The 24,743-nt window shown below is 37.9% G+C and overlaps 1 protein-coding gene and 1 long non-coding RNA gene across 9 annotated transcripts; one reads left to right on the top strand and one right to left on the bottom strand.

The window, feature by feature from the left end:
- Positions 1 to 3,762: 3,762 nt before the first annotated feature.
- On the top strand, positions 3,763 to 10,701 carry LOC127418692 (ORM1-like protein 2). Of its 2 annotated transcripts, none has more exons than XM_051659403.1 (4): positions 3,763 to 3,842; positions 4,284 to 4,485; positions 7,007 to 7,158; positions 9,678 to 10,701. In XM_051659403.1, exons 2-4 carry the CDS (start codon positions 4,312 to 4,314, stop codon positions 9,811 to 9,813), a joined length of 462 nt encoding a protein of 153 aa, XP_051515363.1. In that variant the 5' UTR covers positions 3,763 to 3,842; positions 4,284 to 4,311; the 3' UTR covers positions 9,814 to 10,701. The 2 variants fall into 2 exon arrangements, with proteins under 2 accessions (XP_051515363.1, XP_051515364.1); XM_051659404.1 differs by having other exon boundaries at positions 3,769 to 3,842; positions 4,311 to 4,485.
- Positions 10,702 to 13,743: 3,042 nt separating this feature from the next.
- On the bottom strand, positions 13,744 to 24,495 carry LOC127418699 (uncharacterized). Of its 7 annotated transcripts, none has more exons than XR_007893527.1 (6): positions 24,426 to 24,495; positions 23,745 to 23,866; positions 22,178 to 23,169; positions 18,944 to 19,163; positions 18,020 to 18,227; positions 13,744 to 15,956 (listed from the first exon to the last, which is right to left on the bottom strand). It is a non-coding gene; the product is annotated as an uncharacterized LOC127418699 (long non-coding RNA). The 7 variants fall into 7 exon arrangements; XR_007893528.1 differs by lacking the exon at positions 18,944 to 19,163 and having other exon boundaries at positions 22,178 to 22,850; positions 22,945 to 23,169; XR_007893529.1 differs by lacking the exon at positions 18,944 to 19,163 and having other exon boundaries at positions 22,178 to 22,839; positions 22,945 to 23,169.
- Positions 24,496 to 24,743: the final 248 nt, after the last annotated feature.

The following is a 24,743-nucleotide window of genomic DNA, read 5'->3' as shown; positions in this document are numbered from 1 at the left end:
TATCCATATAAATGATGTGATCCAAAGTGCATTTGAACAGCGGTGAAACACTTTCTTATGATGTGTTACATTCATACGAGCTGACAGAGAAGTAAGTTTGAAGTAAGTTTGGAGCAGAAGAAATAGAAATAAACCTTGTGTAAATTGTCAGCTTTATGCTAAGCTAAAATGCTATTTCTAGCCATTATACATGCACATGTTACCAGGCACGATCATATTTTTTATCAAGAAAATTCACGTTAGATCATAATTTCTTTTTTTCTAGTAAGACCTTTGATATTAGGGCAAAAATCATATTCTTGATAATAATTTTTGTATTGTTTTCCTGTAAAAATATCTAAAAATCCTTAAAACATGATCAATTTGATTTATCTTGTTTTAGAAACAACACTGCATAAGATATTTAGGTTTTTCAGAGAATGTATTTTTAACATGTGTATTTTGTCTTACTGTACTGGCAGAGTTTTTATAGTCAAAACAAGTGAAAAAATCTACCAGTGCTGAAGAAGTAATCCAAAGTATTTAGAGTACATTACTGACCTTGAGTAATCTTACAGAATACATTACAAATTACATTTTACAGCATGTAATCTGTAACCTGTAGTGGAATACATTTAAAAAGTAACACTTCCAACCCTGTATATCTAAATATATATATATATATATGTGTGTGTGTGTGTGTGTGTGTGTGCGTGTGTGTGATAGTCTCAGCTATTAAGTTGACAAATTGATTTACATTTTTTTTAAATCATATACGGACCTTTAGACATAAGCCTACTTGTCATGACGTCATAGAGCTAATTACAAGGGAACTAATATTTGATCTAATCAAAATTTCCTCAAGTGTTATGTCGAGCATCTTTTTTAAAAGGAACAATATTAGTTTAATGAAATTAAGTGACAATAGCCTACCTGTAGGATCGCGAGTGGGGAAATCCTGGTGACTCACTGCCCCACTACTGTATATAATAAAGATGCGCTAAAGCTCCAACTACAGTCAGCTTGACCTCCAAGCACAGCAAAAGAAGGGATTAACTGTAACAGGCCTAAAGAGAAACATTATTACTATGAATTCATCGTTGACATTAGTACTTTGCTTTACGCTATCTTTATTCTCACGCGCCAGTGGAGCCCCGGCGCGCGCACCAGGTGAGGTGAATTTCGCCGACTGCAGAGCGCTCTCCATCAAGCTCAATGAGATGGCGAGGGATTTATACAACAAGGTAGGTACTTTAAGGATGACATATATTCTTTTTAATACATCTTTTTTTAGTTATAAGCTGTTAATGAGTCAATATATATGTTCTATGCAGGTTGAGTCCCCAAATATGGCAAGTATCATTGACGACCCTCCAGTGTCTATAAGACCAGTTGACACATGTGATCCCTGGAGCCTTCAAACCAATAAAGAGGTAAGGTCTATCAGATGCATTGCCTATATTAGTGACTTCTATATGGAACACAAATTTAACAGCTATTTTTCATCTTGTATAACAGAAGCAGTGCCTAAATCTTGTGTCACCGATTTGTGCATTTTAGACGTGTCAATCAAGAATTGTTCTTGCTTTGAAAAACTACACCCGAATTTTTCACTGGGATGGTGTGTTTAAGAATTCAGCTTGCAGTAAGTGGAGAGAGCAGGCGAACGAGATTGCAGAAGTTTCAAGAAATCTCCTGCAGACACTGAAGGTATGTGCCTTTTTATTGCCACATGTTGTTCTTTTTTTTATATATATAAAGAATGTCTGATAGCTTAAAAGGCATATTTCACCCAGAAATGAAGATTCTGTCTTTATTTATTCAGTCTCACATCATTTCAAACCCGTATGACTTTCACTCTTGCGTGAAACACAAAAGAAGTTATCTAGCACAATGTCCAAGCTGCTTTTTTTTTCCTAGTCACCATTCATTTTTACAATAAGGAAAAGAATGACAATGAAAGTTTATGGAGTCAAAAAGTTTAATGTTTTGAAATTATAATAAAACGCTTTTTTATTTCTTCATAGCAGCCAACACAACAACCTGAGGTGGATGCTCCTTTAATCGCCGTTGACTGGCCTGACAGTGCTCTGTGTCGGGACGGTGTGGAAAGGCTCTACTCCTTTTCTATCGTGTCTGCACGTGTCTTCTCTTTTCTGGCTTCCCCAGTCAAAACCAAAGCTGAGGTTAAACAATGTTAAATCGGGAGGAAAGACAGAGAACAGAGATAGATTTAGACACTAGTCATGATCACGTTGGTCAAAATGTTTAAACAGTTTTTGCTGCATCTACAAATGTTCTCCTGTGTTATAATAACATGAATATAACAATTGCTTGAAGTTACATTGAAGATTAAGAGTTCATGTTTTACATGAGGTGATATTTATTGAAGTATTTCTTGTACTCTTATTTATTTCTATTTATTGTACAATAAGCGTTTTTTTTTTCAACATTTTTAATACAACTTCTAAGGATGCATGTAATTTATAACTAATAAATATGTGAACAAGTATTCCAACATAATACTCAGAAGTTGTTTTCATTCATTATTCCTTGAGGGAACAAAGGAATCAATTGAAGAACTAATCTGGAAGCTGAAAGTGCAAATGACTACTAATACTAATAGTACTCTCCTCAACAAGGAAATGACAGTGCTGATGTGGTGAAATTTCCCAGTCTGAATTCAGCAGCTCTCAATAAAAGGAGAGGGAAGATGTGATTTCCATAAACATTCAGACTACTCTATACATCAGTGTGAAGCTTCCTGCAAAGTCCGTCCTAAACCCTGAGATGCTGTGACCACTCCTGCAAAAGTTTTCACAGGGACACGTGTGTTTTGTCTCATAAATAGTGATGTCACACATAAAAAAGGGAACTTGGTTTACCAGTAAACACACAAGGCAAGCAAATTTGACAGAGGTCACATTATTGTTTTATTCCAGCTAATACAGTTTCTAATTTTCTTTAAAAGGAAAGGGGAAAGGCATGGGAGACTTTTGCAAGTGGCAGGAACTTAAATTATATGCAAATACGTTTTTTTAAACAAATGATAGAGTGCAAGGATATTCATTATGCATTTCTACCATAATTTTCTTATTTTTTATATTTATTATTATTACCTTTTTTTTTTATTATTGTCTTACTGAATATCATGCACGTGTAAAGTTCTTCTGTGGTCATATACATAGAGAGGAAGTGGGAATATTGCCAATACCAGTGAACCTGGAAAAACTCAGGAGATATTTCCTTTGATAACTCCTCTCACGAGTCTCACACAAGAAATCATTTTTAATAAAGCCTACTCAGAATGTCAAAAGTTCAAAGTAACAGTACTTGGGTGATATTAAAGTATGATATCAAACAAGCTCACCAATATAAAGATATAGGCTTTATCATATAAAAGAATAACCTATAAGTCGTATAAAAACAGTAAATTGGAAAAATAAAATATTATATTAGCCTATACATAATAAACAAGCTTAATAAGACAAGTGCAACAAACGTTTAAACTGTCTAAATATTATAAATAATTATTTATATTAATAATATATATATATAAGTATTTATTTTAATCTTCATTCTGTCTAAATGAGACGCAGAGCAGGTTAGCGGGCAGAAAGTCTACGGCTGTGTTTCAACACCTAATGAGCTACCTACCTAGACAGCAGTTTTGTGCAGATGCAGTATTTTTTAGGCATGGTCGGCTCTTTGTGAGTCAACTTAGTTCAACACACACACTCTCTGCCTACGACGCCCAAAAACGCTGTATGCGCACTTACAGCGCTGGAAACTGCTGTCTAGGTAGGCAGCCCAATAGGTTTTGAAACGCAGCCATACTCTCCATTTCCTGGTTACTTCGCAAGGTGGGTGGCTGTCATATGACAACATTAGCTCTTTATTTACATGACTTTCTTTCACTTTAACTTGTGTTCTCAGCTGTTTTCACTGCATGCTCCGTTTTTACTCCTAACTCGTCTCTTTCCATGTTTTGTTTAGCGTTCCTGCGCTGCGTTATTTTTACTTTATAGATTGAGCAACCATCTAGCTAGATAGCTAACAGTGCTAAGATACTAAAACAGCATGTCTGTCGTACAGTCTACTAATTTATACCATGAAAAGTGCATACTATGTCAGTCGTCTTAAATACTAACAAGTTATCGTCGCGGAAGTTTGTTTGTTATGTAATGTCAGTCTGAAACTACATGTATTCATACCTCCTTGTAAAACTGAGTGGGCTAATGTCGTGGTCTCTGTTAAAGGGCAACCCTATTTGTTTTTTAATGGCTTCGGGTGTTTGCATGAAGGATATCCCGGCCATTGTGTTTGTGCAGGATGAATGTGGGCGTGGCTCACAGCGAGGTGAACCCGAACACGCGGGTGATGAACAGCCGGGGAATCTGGCTGTCCTACCTGTTGCTCACCACTGTCCTTCATGTCGTCTTACTCAGCATCCCTTTCTTCAGTGTTCCTGTGGTGTGGACACTCACCAATGTCATACACAACCTGGTCAGTCCTTGCAAGCAGTCATTTGAGGCAGTTAAAGAATAGTTCACCCTCTCATTTTTCAGTTTAATTTAACGATTGTGTAATGGCAAACGCTATCTGTCGTTGTGGGTCATACACTCAGTGTTAATGACACACAGTGACACAAAGGAGCTCTGTGTCACGCCCGTTTCCTCTATTTCTAAGGAGATGATAAAATGAAGAAACCCAGAATCTTAAAGGGATAATTCACCCAAAAATGAAAATTCTGTCATTATTTATTCACCCTCATGATATCCTATGACTTTCTTTCTTCACCAGGACACATTTGAAGAAAAATAGAAAAATATCTTAGCTCAGTAGGTCCTTAAAATGCAAGTGGATGACGATTTCTCTTTTGAAGCTCCAAAAATCACAGACAGTCAGCATAAATGTCATCGTTATGACTCCAGCTGTTAAATTAATGTCTTCTAAAGTGACACGGTTGCTTTTGGTGCGTAAAAGATAAATATTTATGTACTTTTTTTTAACTCTAAATCATGCTTCAGGTCAGGAGCGGTACGCATGTGTGACGTAATCGCATTGGCATTTGATACATGCGAGAACTGGCGCATGTGTGTCACAGCCGGAAGAGCAGCGCTGTTTACAAGTGAGAAGGAGGAACGCTGTACAGAAGTCAAGTAGCTTGGTTGGTTTTAGTTTAGATCTGTATTTATCTGTTTCTTTACTCACAGTGGTGTGTTTGTGTGTTCATCCTTTACGTCTCAAACGAGTGGAGAATGTGAGATTACGTCAGTATCATGGCAATGCGAATACGTCACACGAGAGACTGCACCCTCACATTGGATTATAGTTAAAAAGTACTTAAATATTTATCTATTTTTGCACCAAAATTGATCGTATCGCTTTAGAAGACATTAATGTAACCGCTGGAGTCATATCGATGATGTTTATGCAGACTGTCTGTGATTTTTGGAGCTTCAAAAGAGAAATCTCCATCTACTTGCATTTTAAGGATCTACTGAGCTAAAATATTTTTCTATTTTTCTTCAAATGTGTTCTGGTGAAGAAAGAAAGTCATACACACCTGGGATATCATGATGGTGAGTAAATAATGAGAGAATTTTCATTTTTGGGTGAACTACCCCTTTAAAGGTCTTTCTTCATGTGAAATAAGGGCTGGTGGGTTTAATCGGAGAGTGTCAAAATAAAGTGTAAAAGTGAAGAATTTTGAGATATTTTGTAAATTACTTTATAAAAGGTTTATAAAGCACACATACAAAAGTATGACAATTTGTATGACTTGATTAAATTAATCATAATTGTGAAAGCCCCAAAACAGACAATTAATCGTAACAAATAGCAATTATTACTTTGACAATTAATCTTTATCAGCCAAGTGTCATAATCATGACAGCCCTATTTATGAGATATGCCAGAACCAATTGTGTTTGGCATCACTGACATCAAACCTGGTGCGACACATCTTCAAACATCAAGACTGAATATGTGCAAATGAGATTTCCAGTGAGTAATAGTTTCAGTGAGAGATTTGTGAACATTTAGCAAAATGTCTTTTGTGTTCCACGGAAGGAAGAATAAGTCATATCAGTTTGGAACAACATGAGAGTGAGTAAATGATGACATTATTGTTTCTTAAGGAATGTTCAGGGTTCAATACAAGTTCAGCTTGATTGATAGCATTTGTGACATAATGTTGACTAATACTAGTGGCGTAGTGGACTAAAGCACTGAACTGGTAAGCAGAAGGCTGTTGGTTTGATCCCCACAGCCACCACCATTGTGTCCTTGAGCAAGGCACTTAACTCCAGGTTGCTCTAGGGGGATTGTCCCTGTAATAAGGGCACTGTAAGTCGTGTTGGATAAAAGCATCTGCCAAATGCATAAATGTAAATACTAAAAATAATCGACCCTCATTAAAACAAAAAAAAAAAAAGCAAAACTCATGATACAGTAAGGCATTTGCAATGGGGGCAGTCTATAAACATTGAAATACACACTGTTTCAAAAGTCCTAAACAATATATGCTTTAACATGATTTTAGTGTGATAAAACCTTATTTGTGCAAAGTTATATCTAATATTACAACTTAGTTGTAATGACGACGTAATGCTGGTAAGCACTGTTATCTGGTAAATCCCTGATTTTATTGCACCAAAAATCATGTTAACACATATAATGTTCATGTCTTGTGGCTATACTTTTGAAACGGTGTTTATTTTAATATTTGTGGAAATAAACTTTTCACTTCCATTGTAAGTGCCTTTCTGAAATCGCAAGTGGTGATACATGAACTATAACCATTTAGAACTTGAGCATGGCACTTTATCCTTTACCCCTCCTCAGGAATATTCCCATTAATAAGTGTACTGGAAGTTGCTTTGGATGAAAGTCGCATCAGCTAAATGATGAATCAGAATAGGCAAGTCAAGCTTCAGTAGCTGTGATCTTTTAAGTAATTAAGGAGAAAACATGCTGGAGCTGAATTCTTGGTTCACTGTTCACTCTCTTCTCTGCTGTCTAGGCCATGTATCTGTTTTTGCACACGGTGAAAGGCACTCCGTTTGAGACGCCGGACCAGGGCAAGGCACGCTTGCTCACTCACTGGGAACAGATGGACTATGGCATCCAGTTCACAGCATCGAGAAAGTTCCTCACCATCTCACCCATTGTACTGTAAGCCATGTATTCATATGAGACATTTCCCAAGGAACTTGTAGACACAGAATTATGACCACAATGTGCTCATTACTGTAGTAATGTAGGTTATGGCTTGTAATTTTGTTAATTTTCTTATTTTTTCTTTATTTGTATAATCTTAAATTATAATGATTTACAGTGTAATTGATGTATTAAATCTATATACAACCCCAATTCAGAAAAAGTTGGGACAGTATGGAAAATGCTAATAAAAACAAAAAAGGAGTGATTTGTAAATTCTGTACACCCTGTGCTATGTTGAAAGCACGACAACAACACATTATTGGATGTTTTGCCTTGTGGATTTCACTGTTTTTGTTTTTTTAATAAACACTCATTTCAAATCAGGTGATTGCAACATCCTCCAAAAGTGTTGAAACTGTCGAGTGTTTACCTCTATGTAACATCACAATTTTTTCTTATAACAATTAAGCATTTAGACACTGAAGTCACAAATTTAAGTTTAGCAAGCCGAATTTTCCCCTATTCATCCTTTATGCAGGTCTTCAGCTGCACAATTTTACAGGGTCTTCATTGCTGTATTTTGTGCTTCATAATGTGCCACACATTCTCAATTGGAGACATTCGGGACTGCAGGCAGGCCAATCTAGCACCCACACTCTCTGCTTACACAGCCATGCACTTGTAATCCGGGCAGGATGTGGTTTGGTGTTGTCCTGCTAGACTACCACTTTTGAATGCACGCGCATTCCTTCTCCGAACCCTCAGATATCACTGTCTTGAAAACCTCTGTGCATTTGTAATGGATATCTTGACATCGGCCATGGAATTCTTCGGTAAACCTTTGTCAGTGAACACCATTCGCCGCTTCATCCACAGAGATGCATTTACTATGCAAAGCTGAAGCCAAACATCAACACTACCCAGAAGCACCCCTGACTTCTCTGGGCTTGGTCTCATCTGAGATGGAATGTAGAAGAGTGGAATAGTGTTTTGTGGTCTGACGAGTCCAAGTTTCAAATAGTTTTTTGGGGAAAAAACAGCCTTCGTGTTCTCCGGGCCAAAGACAAAAAGGACCATCCAAGCTGTTATCAGCGTCAGGTCCTGAAGCCAGTGTCTGTCATGGTATGGGGGTTTGTCAGTGCCAACGGCATGGGTAACTTGCACATCCGTGAGGGCACCAATAATGCAGAAAGATACATATAAATTTTGGAGCAACATATACTGCCATCCAGACCCCATCTTTTCCAGGGACGTCTCTGCATTTTCCAGCAGGACAACGCCAAACCACATACTGCCCGGATTACAAGTGCATGGCTGTGTAAACCTACCTGCAGTCCTGACCTGTCTCCAACTGAGGAAGTGCACAATACGGAAACGAAGGCCCTGTACAATTGAGCAGCTGAAGACCTGCATAATGGATGAATGGGGGAAAATTGTGCTTGCTAAACTTAACAAACTTGTATCTTCAGTGTCCAAACACTTGTGTTATTAGAAGAAGTGATGTTACACAGTGGTAAACACTTGACTGTCCAAACTTTTTTGGAGTGTGTTGCAATCATCTGATTTGAAATGAGTGTACAGTATATTTAATAATAATAATAAGAAGAAGAATTTACAATGTAAAAACATCAAATAATGTTTGATGGGGGGGCAGATCTGATATGCTGAGGCAGGCTGTTCCAGAGCTTAGGACCAGCTATGGAGAAGGCACAATCACCCTCTTAGCTTCGTCCTCAACCTGGAAACTGAGAGCAATCTTTCGTCCGCAGATCTAAGAGATCTAGACAGGGCTTGTGCAAACATAAAAGTTCTGACAGGTATGGGTGCGCTAAATGATTTAGAGATTTGTAAACGAATAGTAAAATTTTAAAATCAACTCTATAACGAACCGGCAGCCAATGAAGTGAAGTTAAGACTGGAGTAATGTGTTCATATTTACGTATGCCCTTCAAAAGACGTGCGGCAGCATTTTGGACCATTTGTAATCAAAATAAGGATGATTGGCTTAATCCAACCGTGATGAGATAAAAGCATGAATAACTTTTTCAAAATCTCTCAAGGACAAAAAAGGATTTACTTTAGCTAGAAGTCATAGAAGCTTGATTTTAACACAGCATTAATGTGTCTGTCGAATTCAAAGCTGCTATCCAATAGAAAGCCAAAGTTCTTCACACAGGATGTAGTGAAGGAGGCAAGGTCACCTAACTCCAAATAATGGCTAGTATTGCTGTCATAAGGTCCGAAAATAATCAGTCCTGTTTTGCTCGTTCAAATTCAAAAAGTTTAACGAGAGCCATAAGCTTATGTCCTTGAGACAGGCCAGCAATGGCTGAAGAATGTTTTTTCCGTCGCGCTTCATTGGAAGATCAGTTTGCATGTCATCGGCGTAGCAGTGAAATGACACGCCATGTTTTAATAAGAATTTTCCATTCTGTCCCAACATTTTCGGAACTGGGGTTGTAAAAGCCTAATAATTACATTTAATTATACTCTTTAATTGTTTCTTTAAAGTCCCTTATCTTTTCTCATAGGTACATTCTGGCCAGCTTCTACACCAAATATGATACCACCCACTTCCTAGTCAACACAGGCTCATTACTAAGTGTACTTCTTCCCAAGTTGCCACAATTTCATGGAGTCCGTCTGTTTGGCATAAACAAATACTGATATTACACTTCAGCCCCACAAATGGAGAGGGATATAGCATCATGGAGATAAGTTTACTGATGTTCCTTCACTCTCCACAAGATGCTTCCTTGATCCATAGCCTTAAGGAACCAAAACTGAACTGGTCTCAAGTAAACTGTTTAAAAACAAGGCCTTTCATGCTCAGGATTATTCAATCTGTGGCATTTTATGTCTGTAAATTCTTTACATCATCATCATTTCTAAATTCATCACATTCACTTAGGGATGCATTCTGCATAACAGACAAATGCCATTCCATCGTCTGCTGAAATTCATTCTATTATGGTCATATATACATAAGCCATTTTTCCTACAGTGCTCCATTGTATACAACTTGGGTAATAATAGGAAATATGCAAGATGTTACATGTCTCATCAGAATTATCCCCAAACTACTTACCTGAAGGCTTGTGTTGAATGCTGTTTTGATTATAAATTATTTTGTGTTGCAATTTCATTTAATTTGCTCGAAAAGTGCAGAATAAGCATCTGCAATAATGTGTGAATGTGATGGTAAACAATCGTCTTGTTTCTGTTGAAGTGCTCTTTCAAAGTTCATTGTTCAGAAGTTTGCTTAGAGTCCTTTGAACTTTATTTATTTAGTTGGTTTTATCATTATGACAAACATTCCAACTTGAAGTAATTGCCATAATCCTCTAAACTGTGACAGAACGTACCCCTATTTCCACATATGTACATGTCAGTGTGGATCATGTTTGTTCACATGAAGATGTTGTTGAAAGTGAGGCTGTGTAAGTTAACATAAAAGCAATTTCATCGTCAGTCTAAATGTTCAGTTTTTGTGTATGTTTGAAATCTGTTTGATTCAGATTTTGCACTGGTTTCATTAAAATTACTCTTGCAGAAGTTAAGTAACCACAGAAAGTTTTTTTGCCCAGGTGATTTGATGATATGATATGCAGATGAGTATATCTGCTTAGTCACCAATGTATTGCAAGTATGATGTTCAGATAACAAATTGAGAGCTTTCTTTAAGTAGAAGTAGTGTAGTTGCATCATATTGCTGTAAATCTTGTGAAGCAATAGCAGAAGATTGATCTAACCACATGCAGATTGACAGAAACATGGGAATCCTCGCTTTTGACCTATTGAATAACAAGAGAGGAAACCACACAAGCAAACATGAGTGAAAGAGCCAGGAGGAAGCATAACAAACCTGTACCGTACACACAAATCCAAAGAATAATATGGATGTGCATTTGGATAAGTTGTGAAGGTGTATCGGGGGAAATCCGCAAGTTTTACATTCTCCACCTACACACACACACAGGGGCAAGCCCAGCGACAGCGATAAGTTGATAGGTGCACGGGAATCCCCACCTACTGGCCCAGGTGTCTCCCAAATGTTAACAAGTTGGTTGCATTCTGCCTTTCAGGGAAGAGGGGAACAGTGTCCTCCTCCCACCGATGCCACCAATTTGCCTACCGAATGTAACACGTTCTGTCTGTTTACCACGGAAGCACATGGAAATGTTCTTCTGGCTCAGCGCACTAGAATACTGTAGAATCCTGTGCAAGCGTGAAGGGGGACCACCGCTGATGTCACTGCTGGAATGCAAACAAAATTTGCATAACCTGCAGTGCAGAGGAAGAATAAAAAGGAAGGGTGTAATATCTCTTGCCCGCAGCTGTGGATGCCTTTCAAAATCAGTCAGATCAAGAACCAAAAAGTGAGGCGAGATTCCTTTTTGAGATGCTGTGACAGCTCAATAAAATAGGTAATGTTTCCCAATTCTTTTTTCTTTTGTATTCCTGTTCAGGCCAGTCATCAGAAAGGCCGACACTGAGCAATGAAGGTCAGTCCAACCACAGCATTTGTTTAAAGAGCAAGAGGTGATCAGCTGTAAAACAGTGCTTAAAGAGGAACTACATCTTATTCTGCTAGCTGCTGGGGAAGGACTTTGTATCTGACAGGATCTTTTACCCGGAAAAAGAATTGAGTCAGCTTTCGGTTTTACCCTGACACAGGTCTCTAATAGCAATTTGAAAAATCAAGACCAAAGAAAGGTGAAAATGATTCAATTGAAGACGATTTGCTTCTTTTTGGAGAGCATATTGTTCAATTCATATATAAATTGTCCAAACCAGATAAGGTTTTTTTGGTGAAAAAGTATGTAACCACCTCGTAGTGCATGGTGGGGTGGGGGGTGGGTTGAATTCAGGAGTGAAAAAGGGCACTCAGTTTTCTCGGACAGTCATGAAGAATTGGGTCCTGGCCGGAGTTATGATAGGCAGACAGGTCATCCTTAGGGGATGGAAGTCAGCTGGAGCGCCCTCGTTTCGTGAGCGATACGCGGAAATGGGCAGGGTGGCGGCATTTGAGGAGTTGTCACATAGAAGGCTGGGCAACATAGATTTGTTCATCAGGAAATGGGGCAGCTATTTAGCATTTTTGGAAGGCTCTCGGGGAGGGGCAGTGGAGAGAGACTTTTTGTTTTGAATGTGTGTGTTGCAACCTTTTTGTTTTTTGAACGTATACTTATATATATATATATATAAATTCTACTGTTTTATTGTCTGTTTGTGTGTCATTGTCAGTTGGCATTTGACCACTGGGGTGTTTGTGTCGGGTGGGGGCGATTAATGTTCGGGGGGGTTTTTTTGTTTTGTTTTTTTGTTATATGGAATCAATAAAATAAATAAATAAATAAACATTTTGATACATGAACAAGATCAAATAAGAAATCTAACCTTCATTATCCTCCAGCTTATAGGGTGATTTGAATCTGTGCATCAGTCTTTTAGCAGGATAATGACACTACTACTAGAAACAACCAGAAATGGTTGAAAATGAAAACACAGTGGTTCATAACCCTGTTCCTGGAGGCTCTACAACACTACACATTTTGTAAATCTCCCTTATGATGGGGTGCGTTCCATTCAGAAGTGATCATCCATACACACTGTTTCCTTTAAAGACTTTACCCTACATTGTGAGAGCTTCAAATGGCTGAAAGGTGTAGGTCTCAGAAATAGTGGTCATCTGGTCATTTTTGGGGAAATTCTGTTTGGAACAACTCAACAGCTTGGCTACCATTATTATTCTTCCATCGAAAAGCCCTGCAAAGACATCATTTAAGCCTTTTCAAAGTGTCCAAATACTCCATAGAAAAACATTATATTAACAGAATGTTAAAATGAGTCTAGTCTGTTTTTGAATCTTCGTGATTTCAAACTTAAGCTGTCAAAATTTACAAGCCCTTTAATCTGCTTTAAGATGCTCTCTTCTTTCTTTCTTTAAAACCTGTAAATATTTCAAACTTCAAGCATTTAAAACTATTTTATACATTCAGACAAGGTTTTGTCAGACCAACATTATAGTTTGTCTTGACAAACTTTACATATCTAGTTTAATCAGTACTTAATCAGTAAAATATCAATATCTTCTTTTTCCCAACCACCTAAGGCAAGTTATTTTTTGTAATATAGGGCAAACATGCAGTTATAGCAATGAATGGTATAATAAACATTTTTGTTCGACAGACCTTTTATACAAAGAATAAAGCTAAACCATATAAAGCCTAACATATGAAATAACGGTCAGAAAATTAAATTTTGTTTAAACCTATTTTTCTTTAAAATAATGAAATTTTAAGCACATATTACTTGAATTCCATAAACACTAATTTTGAAATATCAGTAGCAAAATAAACGCTATTGTTAATTTTACTTCAAAATCAGCAAAGATTTCACATAAAAATGCATCAAAACATGATGCACTCAAGCCTCTTTTGAAAATTATATAAAAAGGTCTTCTACTTTCAGTATAGCATGACTTTCACCAGGAGACAGTAGACATCTCATAGACATTGTGATGATGATGTAGAGGCTTTAGAAAGTCACTTATCAAATATGAAACGCGCAGCGTAATAAGGTTAAAGAGTTGCTCAAATTTTTTTATTAGAAACAGGAAGGCAAAAGGGTCCTATAAGAGGGCTGGGGGCCGTCATAGTCACAGGGCCCTGTTGAGGGGGCCTTGTATAAGCTCTGGGGCCCACACATTTAAGCATATATAAACATTTGTTTTCAAAGTTGATGGGCCGCGAGACCTAGTCAAGGGCCCCTGGGCACTGGCCTCATTGGCCTCATTGACCTATGTTTATCAGGCCAACTTTTTGCATCAGCCACATGCTCAAACAATGTGAAAAATATATCAGGATCTTTCTCATAAAATTTCAGTAACAACTGCACATTTCCAACGGTGTCGAATGAAGGATCACGCTAAGAAAAATCAGAAGGACGCTCATTACCAAGTTTACCAGCTTGAATCAAATATAGACTGTATTTCTGAAGCTCAAGGTTGCCTTGTTCACTTTGTTGTTTTACACGCTCTAACTCAAGCTGTAATAACTCTTTTTGCTGCTCAAACGTTAAAGAGCATGCCGACCTCCCTGAAGGAGAGGTTATTTTAGTAACTGCTTGCCCTGACTCTACGTCTAAAAGTACACCACTATCCATTAGATTAGCTTTGAGTATTTCTGAAATTTCACAGAAAATTATTTGATAAAAAGAACTGCATAAAGTCTTACAGATTCAAATTATGCGTTTTCCGTTTCCATGTTAAATGTTTTAATTAAATGTTATGATCAAATGTTGTTTAATCAAATTGATACATACAGTATTAATCAAATAAAAATATCAATGCTTTGTTTTGTTTTTTTTGTTTTTTTACAAAAAAAGTTTAATTTCATTTTTGGTAAAATAAAATGCTGCACAACAGAGCTTCACCCTATTAATGAAAACATTAATGAAAAAAATCTGATTACCTGTAGCACAGCGCTGCTTGCGTTTGTGATAATGCTTACAGATAATAATATTAATACTGTTTAATATTAAATAATTATGAGTATTATTGCTACTTTTTGAATATTACATTTTTATAAAGTAGTTATATATTTCTGTTTTCAATTTTACACATCCATTTGAATAGAGCTTTTATTATGACAGACCTTTGAGTTCGTCCTGTTTTTCGGGTTAGTTATATCAAGCTTCCCATTAATGCCGGGATACTCCCGTTGCGACCCTCAAGCTGAAATCTCCGAGCTGCACCAGAGAAGTTCATTTAAGTGTTAACAGCCGTTTATACTCTAAACACACTGCATGAAAATTAAGCACCAGTAGTGCGTGTTGCATTTGTGTGAGCGTGCGCGCATGCGTGCGCCTGTGTGTGCGCGCCTGTGTGTTTCATATGATAGAGCAGAGTGGCACCTCTTGTTCATTCTGTAGCGTGCAGCGCATGTGACTTATTTAATTAAATTACATCCTTTTGCTGTTTAAAAGATCACACTTGGCCATATCCAAAGGTTTTTTTATTTTATTTTCAAATGGTCATTGATTTTATCTCAAAACTGTCACATCTCATATCATTTTGCTAATGAGAGCATACTGTAATATAGTACCGAAATTAGTAACAAGATGATATCGTACCATTGTAATTTTTTTGGTATCGTGGTACTTCGTTAGTACCTGTAAACCGCGCAACTCTAAAACAGTTTCATTCATGAATATTTCATATGTTCGGATGCAATATATTGGATGTGCATTGTGTGTAAACCTGAAATTTAGTTTTATAATGTTGTGGAGAGCTTGTTTATTCTCTTCCGATTGAGTTTCAAATATGGCTGAATTTGAGGGGCTGCATGATATTGGCCAATCAGAACAGTGGGCGTTTACACTGAAGTTTAAAGGAGTCACTGAGGCCAAAACCAAGCATTTCAGACAGAGGGCCAGAAACAAGGTGGAAAATTATCATTTATTATTAAACTATGACAGTTTTGGTGCAAAAAAAACTTTACTGACATTATCAGTGGATGATAAAAAAAAATAAAAATAGCATTTCATGAAACTTTATAAAGGGACTACATTATATAATACATTTACATTTTTATATAAACAGTATAAATGTAATTTGTCTCAAGAATAATCTCTCTCATATCTTTTAGGAGACTGGAGTCAAGAAACAGTCTTCCATGTGTTTAACTCTGGTCTGCTGCAATATTTCCTCAGTTCCTCTAGAGCTTTCTGAGTCTCTACCTCCCTGTCTCTGATAGTCCTCTTCGGAGAGCAGTTGTCATGGTTCTAGTTTCTTTGGCTTCAGTTTCCTTAAAAACATTCATTTAGCAAAAAGAAAAAGACAATACTTTACAACTTACATATGAACCACCGGGAATGAAAACTATCATATCGCAAAGGTACCTTAAAGGGGTCATGAACTGCCTTTTTTCTTTTTTTTTTTTGTACTGTTCTCTGAGGTCCACTTATAATGTTATCAAGATTTTTACATCAAAAAACATCATAATTTAGAAGTAATAGGCTATTTTCTGTCCTGTTTTGACCCCCCTCATCGTAACATACCGTTTGAATAGGCGTGGCGGATTGTAGACTAGGAAGTAAACGCCCACTGGTATGATTGGCTAACAGTTTTGCATATTTAAAAATCCTACATCCTTCATAGATGGACGCTGCTGAGATTTAGGTTAAAAACGCATAAATACTCAGTACATATCAAACGATCTGTAATAACAGATAAAGCAATAGTGACCACGTAATAAAAACAGTTACTCACACTTGTGTGATGTAATTCAAATGAAGTGAACAAAGTTCTTACTGACGCGGTCTGGAACTTCATTAAAAATAAAGTTCATCCACTCTTTCCTAATGTTGGGATCAGAAGGAAGGCAATGCAAAGACTGTGTTTTTCCACAACTTGGCAATGCACAGCATCTTGTTGTCTTCGCAGCCATCTTTATCGTTTGGTTTCTGCGTAGACCTGCGTTGCCTCTCTCGTTATTTACCTACTACATGCGTGAATTGGTGGGCGGGGCTAAACAGGCAGTGATGTAGAAGCAGGCGTTGATCTTCTTCTGCGGTGGTGGTGTTTAGCCACACTATTACTTAATAAAGTGGCACATTCCACATCCTGTCATTTTGGCAGATTGGCTTCAATATAAGCTGTTTTTAGACTAACAAGAAAGTTTTGAGTTCTGAAACTTACAGGATGTTTTTATAGTACAATGACCTCTTATATGTCAAAAGATCAAGGGAATTTTGATTTCTCAGTTCATGACCCCTTTAAAATATGCTATTGTACACCACAGATGTTACAGTTCAATGCATCTAAATTCTTCAGAATTTTAAATAGAATTCTAAAGCGTGATCCTCAAAGTGTGTTTATATACACAATCTCACACCAGTTACACATACGCCATCGTGTACAGTAAAGTCCTATGAACGCTTTAAACAGTATTTATCAGGAAAAGGTAATAAACGTGTGAGCAGCGGTAATGGTGATCTGCGGCTTACACTTGTCTATTTGTATGCCATTTGCCCTATATGGAAGACAATGCGGGATTGCGGGAAAGGGAGCAGTCTGGAAGAAAATCACTGCGGGCAGAGAGCGGGTGAACATGGAGTAAAATTCAGTGGGAGCATTCGGGTGCGGCATAGAAACTTGTGGGAGCGGGCGAAAGCAGGATGGGAAAACAGTCCCGTGCAGACCTCTACTGTGCACTTCAAATGTGAATGCTTGTGATTGGAGCCAGTGTTGTGCTGATGCCGGCTACTTTTAGAGCTCCTTGGCTACATGGAAAACACCATCATGAGCACTGAGCACTCTGTTTATAGCAGATGACAGTGAGGTAATGGCAAATTCAATTTGTAGCACTAATTCACTTTCACAGACTACATATTTATTTAATTAAATAGCAGCCTTTTGCAGTTTAATAAACACATTGGGTCATGTAACGACTTGCTTTTATGGAAAGGGAGAAACTACTGTCAAAAACATACAGAAACAGAAAGGGCTTCACTTCAAAATAAAAGCTTACACCAAAATAAAAGCTCAATTTAAATAGAAAAACATGACAGATATACAGTACCTCACTACTTTAGGGTTATGTAATATTCACTGTAATAATACTATTAATACTACTACTAATAATAATAAATCAAATGTAACTGGATTATATTTACACAATCTCTCACACTGGTGATGTTCTGTTGTGTAGCACTTCATTTGACAAAAAATAACTCCAATATTTTATTGCTATTTGTGCTGTGAGGCTCAAATAAAGCACAAGAGAATAAAAGAACATCTGATTAAAATACAATGTTTAAAATGAATTGTTAGATTTGACTTCTCCTGAGGTGAGAGTTAGATACTCACTGATACAGCTGGAAAGCCATGGAAAAATGGTACTCCAGGTTCTTGGAGCAAAATGCAGCCACCATGAAAACAAAAGCCACTTGCTGGACCTGAATTCCAGGATGCACCAGCAGAAGGCCGAATATCTGCAATGTCCAGGACAGGATGTTGATACTTCGCTCCTCCATCAGGGGGCCATAACGGTAACACACTGCAAAACTGATGAACCCTACAACAAGGACATAACCTAAAAATAAAGACACAGAACAACTAGGAACAGAAACAACAATCAGAAAACTTTTGATACGTTCCAAAGACTACTATATGAATACTTCATTACAAGACAACTTGAAATCAAAACTGACCCTATTAACTCTTAGACTTTATTGTGCACAATACATTAGTGTATGTTTTTTGAAGATTTTTGTTGTTGTTGTCATAATCATTTATGAAATTGTAATAACATTCTCTGGCCCTGAAGTGACTTGTTTTCTGCTGCTATATCCAAGGCCGCAGAGGGAGGGAAATTTATATTAACCAATAAATTCTTAGCTCACTTTTCATGATCTAAACAGCAAGTTCCACCCTTTCACACAGTAATGCGTTGCATTATGGTAGTTAAATTAGTTGTGAATGCAGTTTCATGATGCCTTTAAGAACATACCAAAAAAAACAAAAAAACAACTTGCTTTGCAAGGATAAAAAGAAAAGTACTGTCTACATATTTTCCAAGGTTAAACTTGACAAAGAATTAACTAGTAGATAGTTAACTAGTTTAGAAAAGGCCCAATATTTTAAAGGTGGTATCTTACCAATGGCCAGATGCCAGTGTTCTTTCAGAATTATCTGCAGGTTTCTAAATTTTTGCATCATAATAATTAATTAGAATTATGACAATTTTACTGATGTATTTTACGCCCTGATGGTTAGTCCCTTGCAACTCACATCAACTGAGTTGTACTGTATAAAGCGTCCGTGAGTCTGAGGGGTCCACTCGGAAACATGTCTTGTTGCTAAAGATACTGACGCTCACGGTAGTCTCGTTAGTCTGTTCGCAAATGAAATACTGCACGAGTTTCCAGATGCTGAAATTCTCAAGCTCCTGCAGATCCTGCTCATCATTGACCATAGTCACCTTCAGTTTTATGGTGCTCCATACTCTCACCTGTCAATCAAACAAGGGGAAGGGGCTCTAACCATTATTCCAATATTACTGATTGTGATGGATCTGCCTTAAGCAATTTCAGCAAATCACAACAAAAAGTCCATAGCCACAAAACAAGGGGCAAAGTGAGGGTGTATTGTGACAGTCTTTTATTAGAACTTGCTTAGGCAACTAAAAACATGATCTCAAACATCACCATTGGTGAGAAGGCAAAAATAAAAAAATAAAAAATAAAAAATCAGTAAAATGCAGTTCAGTTCACATCATATAATTTGTGAAGAGAACAAAAAAATATTTCAATTAACAAATGGTTGCTCTGGCCTCTTACTCTCTCAGAAGACAAATCACAACAAAACCTAACCAGGACCAGACACTTCAAATAAATAACAAACTGACTGACTCACTAGACAAGACACACACTGAATTTAAAGGAGGTGGCCAGCACCATATACATACAGAGGGGGGAATTACAAACACAATATTACACAAACACTGAAAACACATGTCCTGGAAACAACATTATATAAATTAACCAAAATCAGAACCATGGATATAATTTTGTTTAACGTAAACAACATTCTGCTATATTAAATCACATTTACTCAAGATCCCAACTTCCCCAATGTTCCCTCCAGAAATTCACTGTTGGTCTATTCCATCAACCATTACAATTTCCTATAAAACTCTTAGCTGCTGGACCAGTCCATCCGAATATAATGAAATAACCACAGCAGGTACCAAACATTTTAAATCAAGATATAACAGATTTAAAGCCTTTCCTATAGGTATTTTAGTCAATATAAATGAAATTGTATTAATCAGGTTTTAGTAACATTTTATTCTAAAGGAATTTTAACTGATTTTAATATTGTTTTCCTTTAAGCCAGTTAACTAAGCCCATGCATTGACTCAGTATAATGACAAATAAAGATGGTAAGCCAAACCAATGGTGTAGTGTCCTTTCATTTATTGACAAGTCCAGATATAAAAGTATAGACCCTATGTGTGGCCTAAATCATGGCTGTCACCCCCCCTGAATGACCTCAATCTTTTGAATTTGCAGTCTAATGACACCATGACTAATTACATACCCCAAGTACTCTGTCTCCCTTTTGGCTATAGCACACTTGGAGGGATTTCCCATTTGGAACATCTCTGCCCTGGTAAAGCAATCTCATTGGTGGTAGATCCCAGCTTTCAAACCACCTCAAAGGGCCCTTGACATTTAGCCAATAGCTTGCTGCTGTCACTAGGCAGCATCACCAGCACCTTAGCTCCTGACTCAAAACATCTGGCTCTGGCCTTTTTGTCACACCACATTCGCTGTTGACTTTGAGATTCACTCAAATTCTTTTGGGCAAGTTGTGTCACACTCTCCAGCTTTTCTCTCATTCGGAGGACATAGGCAACAACACTCTGGGGACCGATGACCTCTTGGCCTCATTTCCAGGTTTCCTTCAAAAGTGGCAGGGGTCCTCGTACCTCACAACCATACAATAATTAAAAAGGGGAAAACCCCAAAGAGGTCTGTGGCACCTCCTTGTACGCAAACAAAAGATAAGGAGCCACTGGTCCCAATCAGCCCCAGTATCACTGATGAACTTGCGTAGCATTTGCTTAAGGGTCTGATTAAATCTTTCAACCAGACCATCTGTCTATGGATGGTAGGGTGTGGTCCTTATGCCCTTTATCCCTAACAGCTGATGCACTTGTTTCAATAGTTTGGACATGAAGTTGGATCCCTGATCATTCACTATGGCATGGGGGAACCCCACTTTAGGAAACAGCTGGACAAGACAAAGAGCTACAGTTCTCGCCCTTACTGTTTTAAGAGGAAAGACCTCCAGATACCTAGTGGCATAATCAGTGATAACCAACATGTACCGGTTCCCTGTCTTGCTACGTTCAATGGGTCCTAACACATCCATTCCCAGGTATGACTACAACAGGAAGGGATTCTAAAGGAACTTTAGGGGGACCTCTACTGGCTGTACATTGACACTCGGGACAACTCCTAAAATAATCACCCACATCTCTTCTCATGTTTGGCCAAAAGAAATTATGGCTTATACATACGGTGGTCTTTTGTCTCCCTAAGTGACCCGCCCAGGGGACTGAATGGCCTAACTGAAGCACCAAGTCTCTAGCCTTCTGCGGTACAACCAACTTTGCCTCTGAACCCTGCTGCCTATTCGACACTCCATCCCATTTATAAAACTCATGGCCCTCTCCACTACTCTGACTTGAGTTCTCTTGTGCCTGTCTGTACAATGGTCCAATTTCTGGACCATCTTGATGGAACTGACCTATATCTTTAGGCACATCTATCCATGATTTAAGCTGTTCAGAAGGGGGTTCATCCTCAGTACTGTTTGCAATAAAGTGGAATTTTTCTTGTCTCTTTTGCCTCTTAGTTTTACGGGCTTTGCCTGGTTGATTATCTAGATCTGAATCAAATAAAGGCAATGCACAGAGACACTGTGTATCCTCCTCTCTCTTCCTAGCCATAGACCGTGTTTCAGCCACATAGCATTTATGAATACCAGGCAACAAATCAAACAACACTGGTAAGTCTTGGCCTAAAAGCATTGAGTAAGAAAGATCATCAACCAGACCAACATTCAGCAAATAAACCTGCCTGCACTTTCACATGGACATCAGCTGTAGGATAACATACCTCATCTCCATGAATACAATGGATGGGCATCTTAATAACAAGATTTCTGAGATTTTCTGGAACTAAATCTGTACAAACCAATGACTGCATGCTTCCTGTATCAACTAAGCTCTTAATTCCTGACCATTAAGGTCTACAGTTGTATAATATAAAGGAACATCCTTTCTCTGCTCAGTGTGAACAGGTCGTGGCACACAACACAAATTAGCATTAGTGGAGGGATTGTTGGGACATTTTGGCTTAGTATGACCTTCCTGTCCACACTGATAGCACACAACACCCTTCCTACTATTAAACTTCTGATTGACAGGACCACCCCAATCACCCAGCGACTTACCCTCACTTGTGGTCTTGGTCCAGATTGAAGTCATCTTGGCCTGACTCTTTGATTCTTTGGACCCCGTCCACTGGCTGTTAGTCCATACTGGGCTCTTTCGTCAAGCTGACATAAAAACATCCACCAAAGCTGCAGCAGCAGTTTTTGGGTCACGTTCTTTGATCCATATCTGCAGGTCAGTGGCTAGAATACGCAGAAATTGTTCCAGAACAATCACTTCCCCAATTTCTTCTTTGGTTCGGTTATGAGGCTGAACCCATGTGATACAGTTCTTTCAGTCTTACAATTAACTGCTTTGGGGTTTCATCCCTCCCTACATCTGAAGACCTGAACTGCAGGCGATAGCTTTCAGAGTTGATGTCATATTTATTCAAAATGGTCACTTTAAATTTCTCATAGTCGAGTGATTCAGCAATGTCCATATGTACATAGGCGCTCCTAGCTATGCCGGTCAGCAGGGGCACTAATCTAACTGCCCAGTCGGTTGTCGGCTACTGACACACCACAGCTTTTCTTTCAAATGTTGTAAGGCTGTGCTCTATGTCATCTAACTCAGATAGCTGTTGCAGGTGAAGCTCTCTTTGTACTGCCAGCTGTCCTAGCCCAGGGTAGTTGTACTGCTGGAAAACTGGTGATGCCACTGGTTGTCTGCAACTAGGACTCTGTTGGAACACTAGAGTTTGTTGTATGGAAGGATGAGACACAGCGTCATCATGGCTACTACTGCCAAGCCCTGGATTAAGTACAGGAGTGGTGCGGACATGTACCTCTTGTTGGAGTAGACTAAACTGATGATACATGGACTTCCATCTGGCTTCCTGACGAGCTGCCTCTTGCTCCATACGGCTGTCTAGTGCCTGCTGCATCTCAATGTGTATCTGGAACATGTCCCTGAGCTCCTGGAGAGAAGCATCCTAAGGAAGGTTTCCCAATTCCATCTCGGTATCCTCCTTTCCTCCTGTGGCGTCCTTAGCTTGCCCAGTCTGAATTTTCTTTGGCCCCATCATAAAAAAAAAAAAGAAAAAAAAAAAAGGCAAAAACAAAATGACTGCAGTAAGGCCAGAAAAAAGCAAGAGAGAGAAAAAAAACACCACTCACTACTACCCCCTAGTGGCATCCCACCACTACCACCAGTTGTGATGGATGTGCCTTAAGCAATATCAGCAAATCACAACAAAAAGACCATAGCCACAAAACAAGGGGCAAAGTGAGGGTGTATCGTGACAGTCTTTTATTAGAACTTGCTTAGGCCAGTAAAAACATGATCTCAAACATCACCATTGGTGAGAAGGCAAAAACTGTAAAAATAATAATAATAAAAAAAAAAACATAAAAAAACATGAAAAAAAAAAAAAACATCAGCAAAATGCAGTTCAGTTCACATCATTTAATTTGTGAAGAGAACAAAAAAATATTTCAATTAACAAATGGTTGCTCTGGCCTCTTACTCTCTCAGTGTCCTTTCATTTATTGACAAGTCCAGATATAAAAGTATAGACCCTATGTGTGGCCTAAATCATGGCCATCACACTGGCAGAGACATAGATCAAAACTGTATATCTTTTACCTGCATTCTAGTCCACGTTTCCCTCCATCCAGGTGTGATGGTATTAGTATAGCAAAAATGCTGGGCGTTACGTGTTTTGATCTCTTGTCCATCTTTAATTTCTATGATGAGAGGAGTGGCACCTACACAAAGATGAACATGAGTGTTTTGGTGTGGTGATTTGGATGTAGATGTTTACCACTATGTTCCTGAGGCGCTACTATTTTTGATTTTAGGTTCATATTTATAAATGATTCATACAATTAATTTTCTAAATCATCATTTTCTTCAAAAAACCACATGAAAAAATATCCAAACAAAACATTGGTGCATTTTTTTTTAATCCTCAGCGTCTTAAATGAATGCAAGTTTTATGAATAAAGATGAAATAATCTATGCTTTTCTCAAATTTTGATGGGAAGTTTTGGGTTTACTACAACACATAACAGGAAAAAGTACAAATAGGATAAACATTGACGTATGTATAACTTTCTCATTCAAAACATCTGTATTCACGCTCTTAACTCACATGAACAAAACACTAATAATTACGCCAACAACAATTAGCTTTCTTAACTTTTCAAAGCAATTTAAAGCAAGGTATATCAAACTATAATGGCTAACACTGTATAACATTAACTTACCTGACGTTTCCTCAAAAAACTGAGGGAAAAGCAACACAGTAGTCAAGAAAACACTCACTCTGATACTTTCATATTTCATGAATCCCGCCATGATGTCTTCTCGCGTTTCTTCAGTGCTCGAAGTGATGTTACCGACAAATGAACAGCGTCATCTGCTGTAGTGGAGTGAAAAGGAGCGCGTATGACGCATGCGCACTACACACTACAAGCATTCCGTGAAAAATAAGGATTTTATTTTACTGTTTACAGAGAAATAACAACGCACACAACCATAATACATACTGAAAACAAGATTTGTTCACAAGACCAGGAATTTATCTTGAGGTAGGTGAAACGAATAGTTCACCCAAAAATGAAAATTCTGTCATCATTTACT

The sequence above is a fragment of the Myxocyprinus asiaticus genome, chromosome 28, assembly GCF_019703515.2.
Source record: "Myxocyprinus asiaticus isolate MX2 ecotype Aquarium Trade chromosome 28, UBuf_Myxa_2, whole genome shotgun sequence".
Taxonomy (NCBI): domain Eukaryota; kingdom Metazoa; phylum Chordata; class Actinopteri; order Cypriniformes; family Catostomidae; genus Myxocyprinus; species Myxocyprinus asiaticus.
The sequence above is the reverse complement of the archived record's forward strand: the minus strand, read 5'-3'. Positions and strand labels throughout refer to the sequence as shown.

Bases quoted from the DNA above. Each gene is read 5' to 3' on its own strand.
- LOC127418692 (XM_051659403.1), top strand. From the start codon at position 4,312: ATGAATGTGGGCGTGGCTCACAGCGAGGTGAACCCGAACACGCGGGTG. The intron at 4,486-7,006 runs GTCAGTCCTTGC...TCTGCTGTCTAG, and splicing joins CCAATGTCATACACAACCTG to GCCATGTATCTGTTTTTGCA. The intron at 7,159-9,677 runs GTAAGCCATGTA...CTTTTCTCATAG, and splicing joins ACCATCTCACCCATTGTACT to GTACATTCTGGCCAGCTTCT.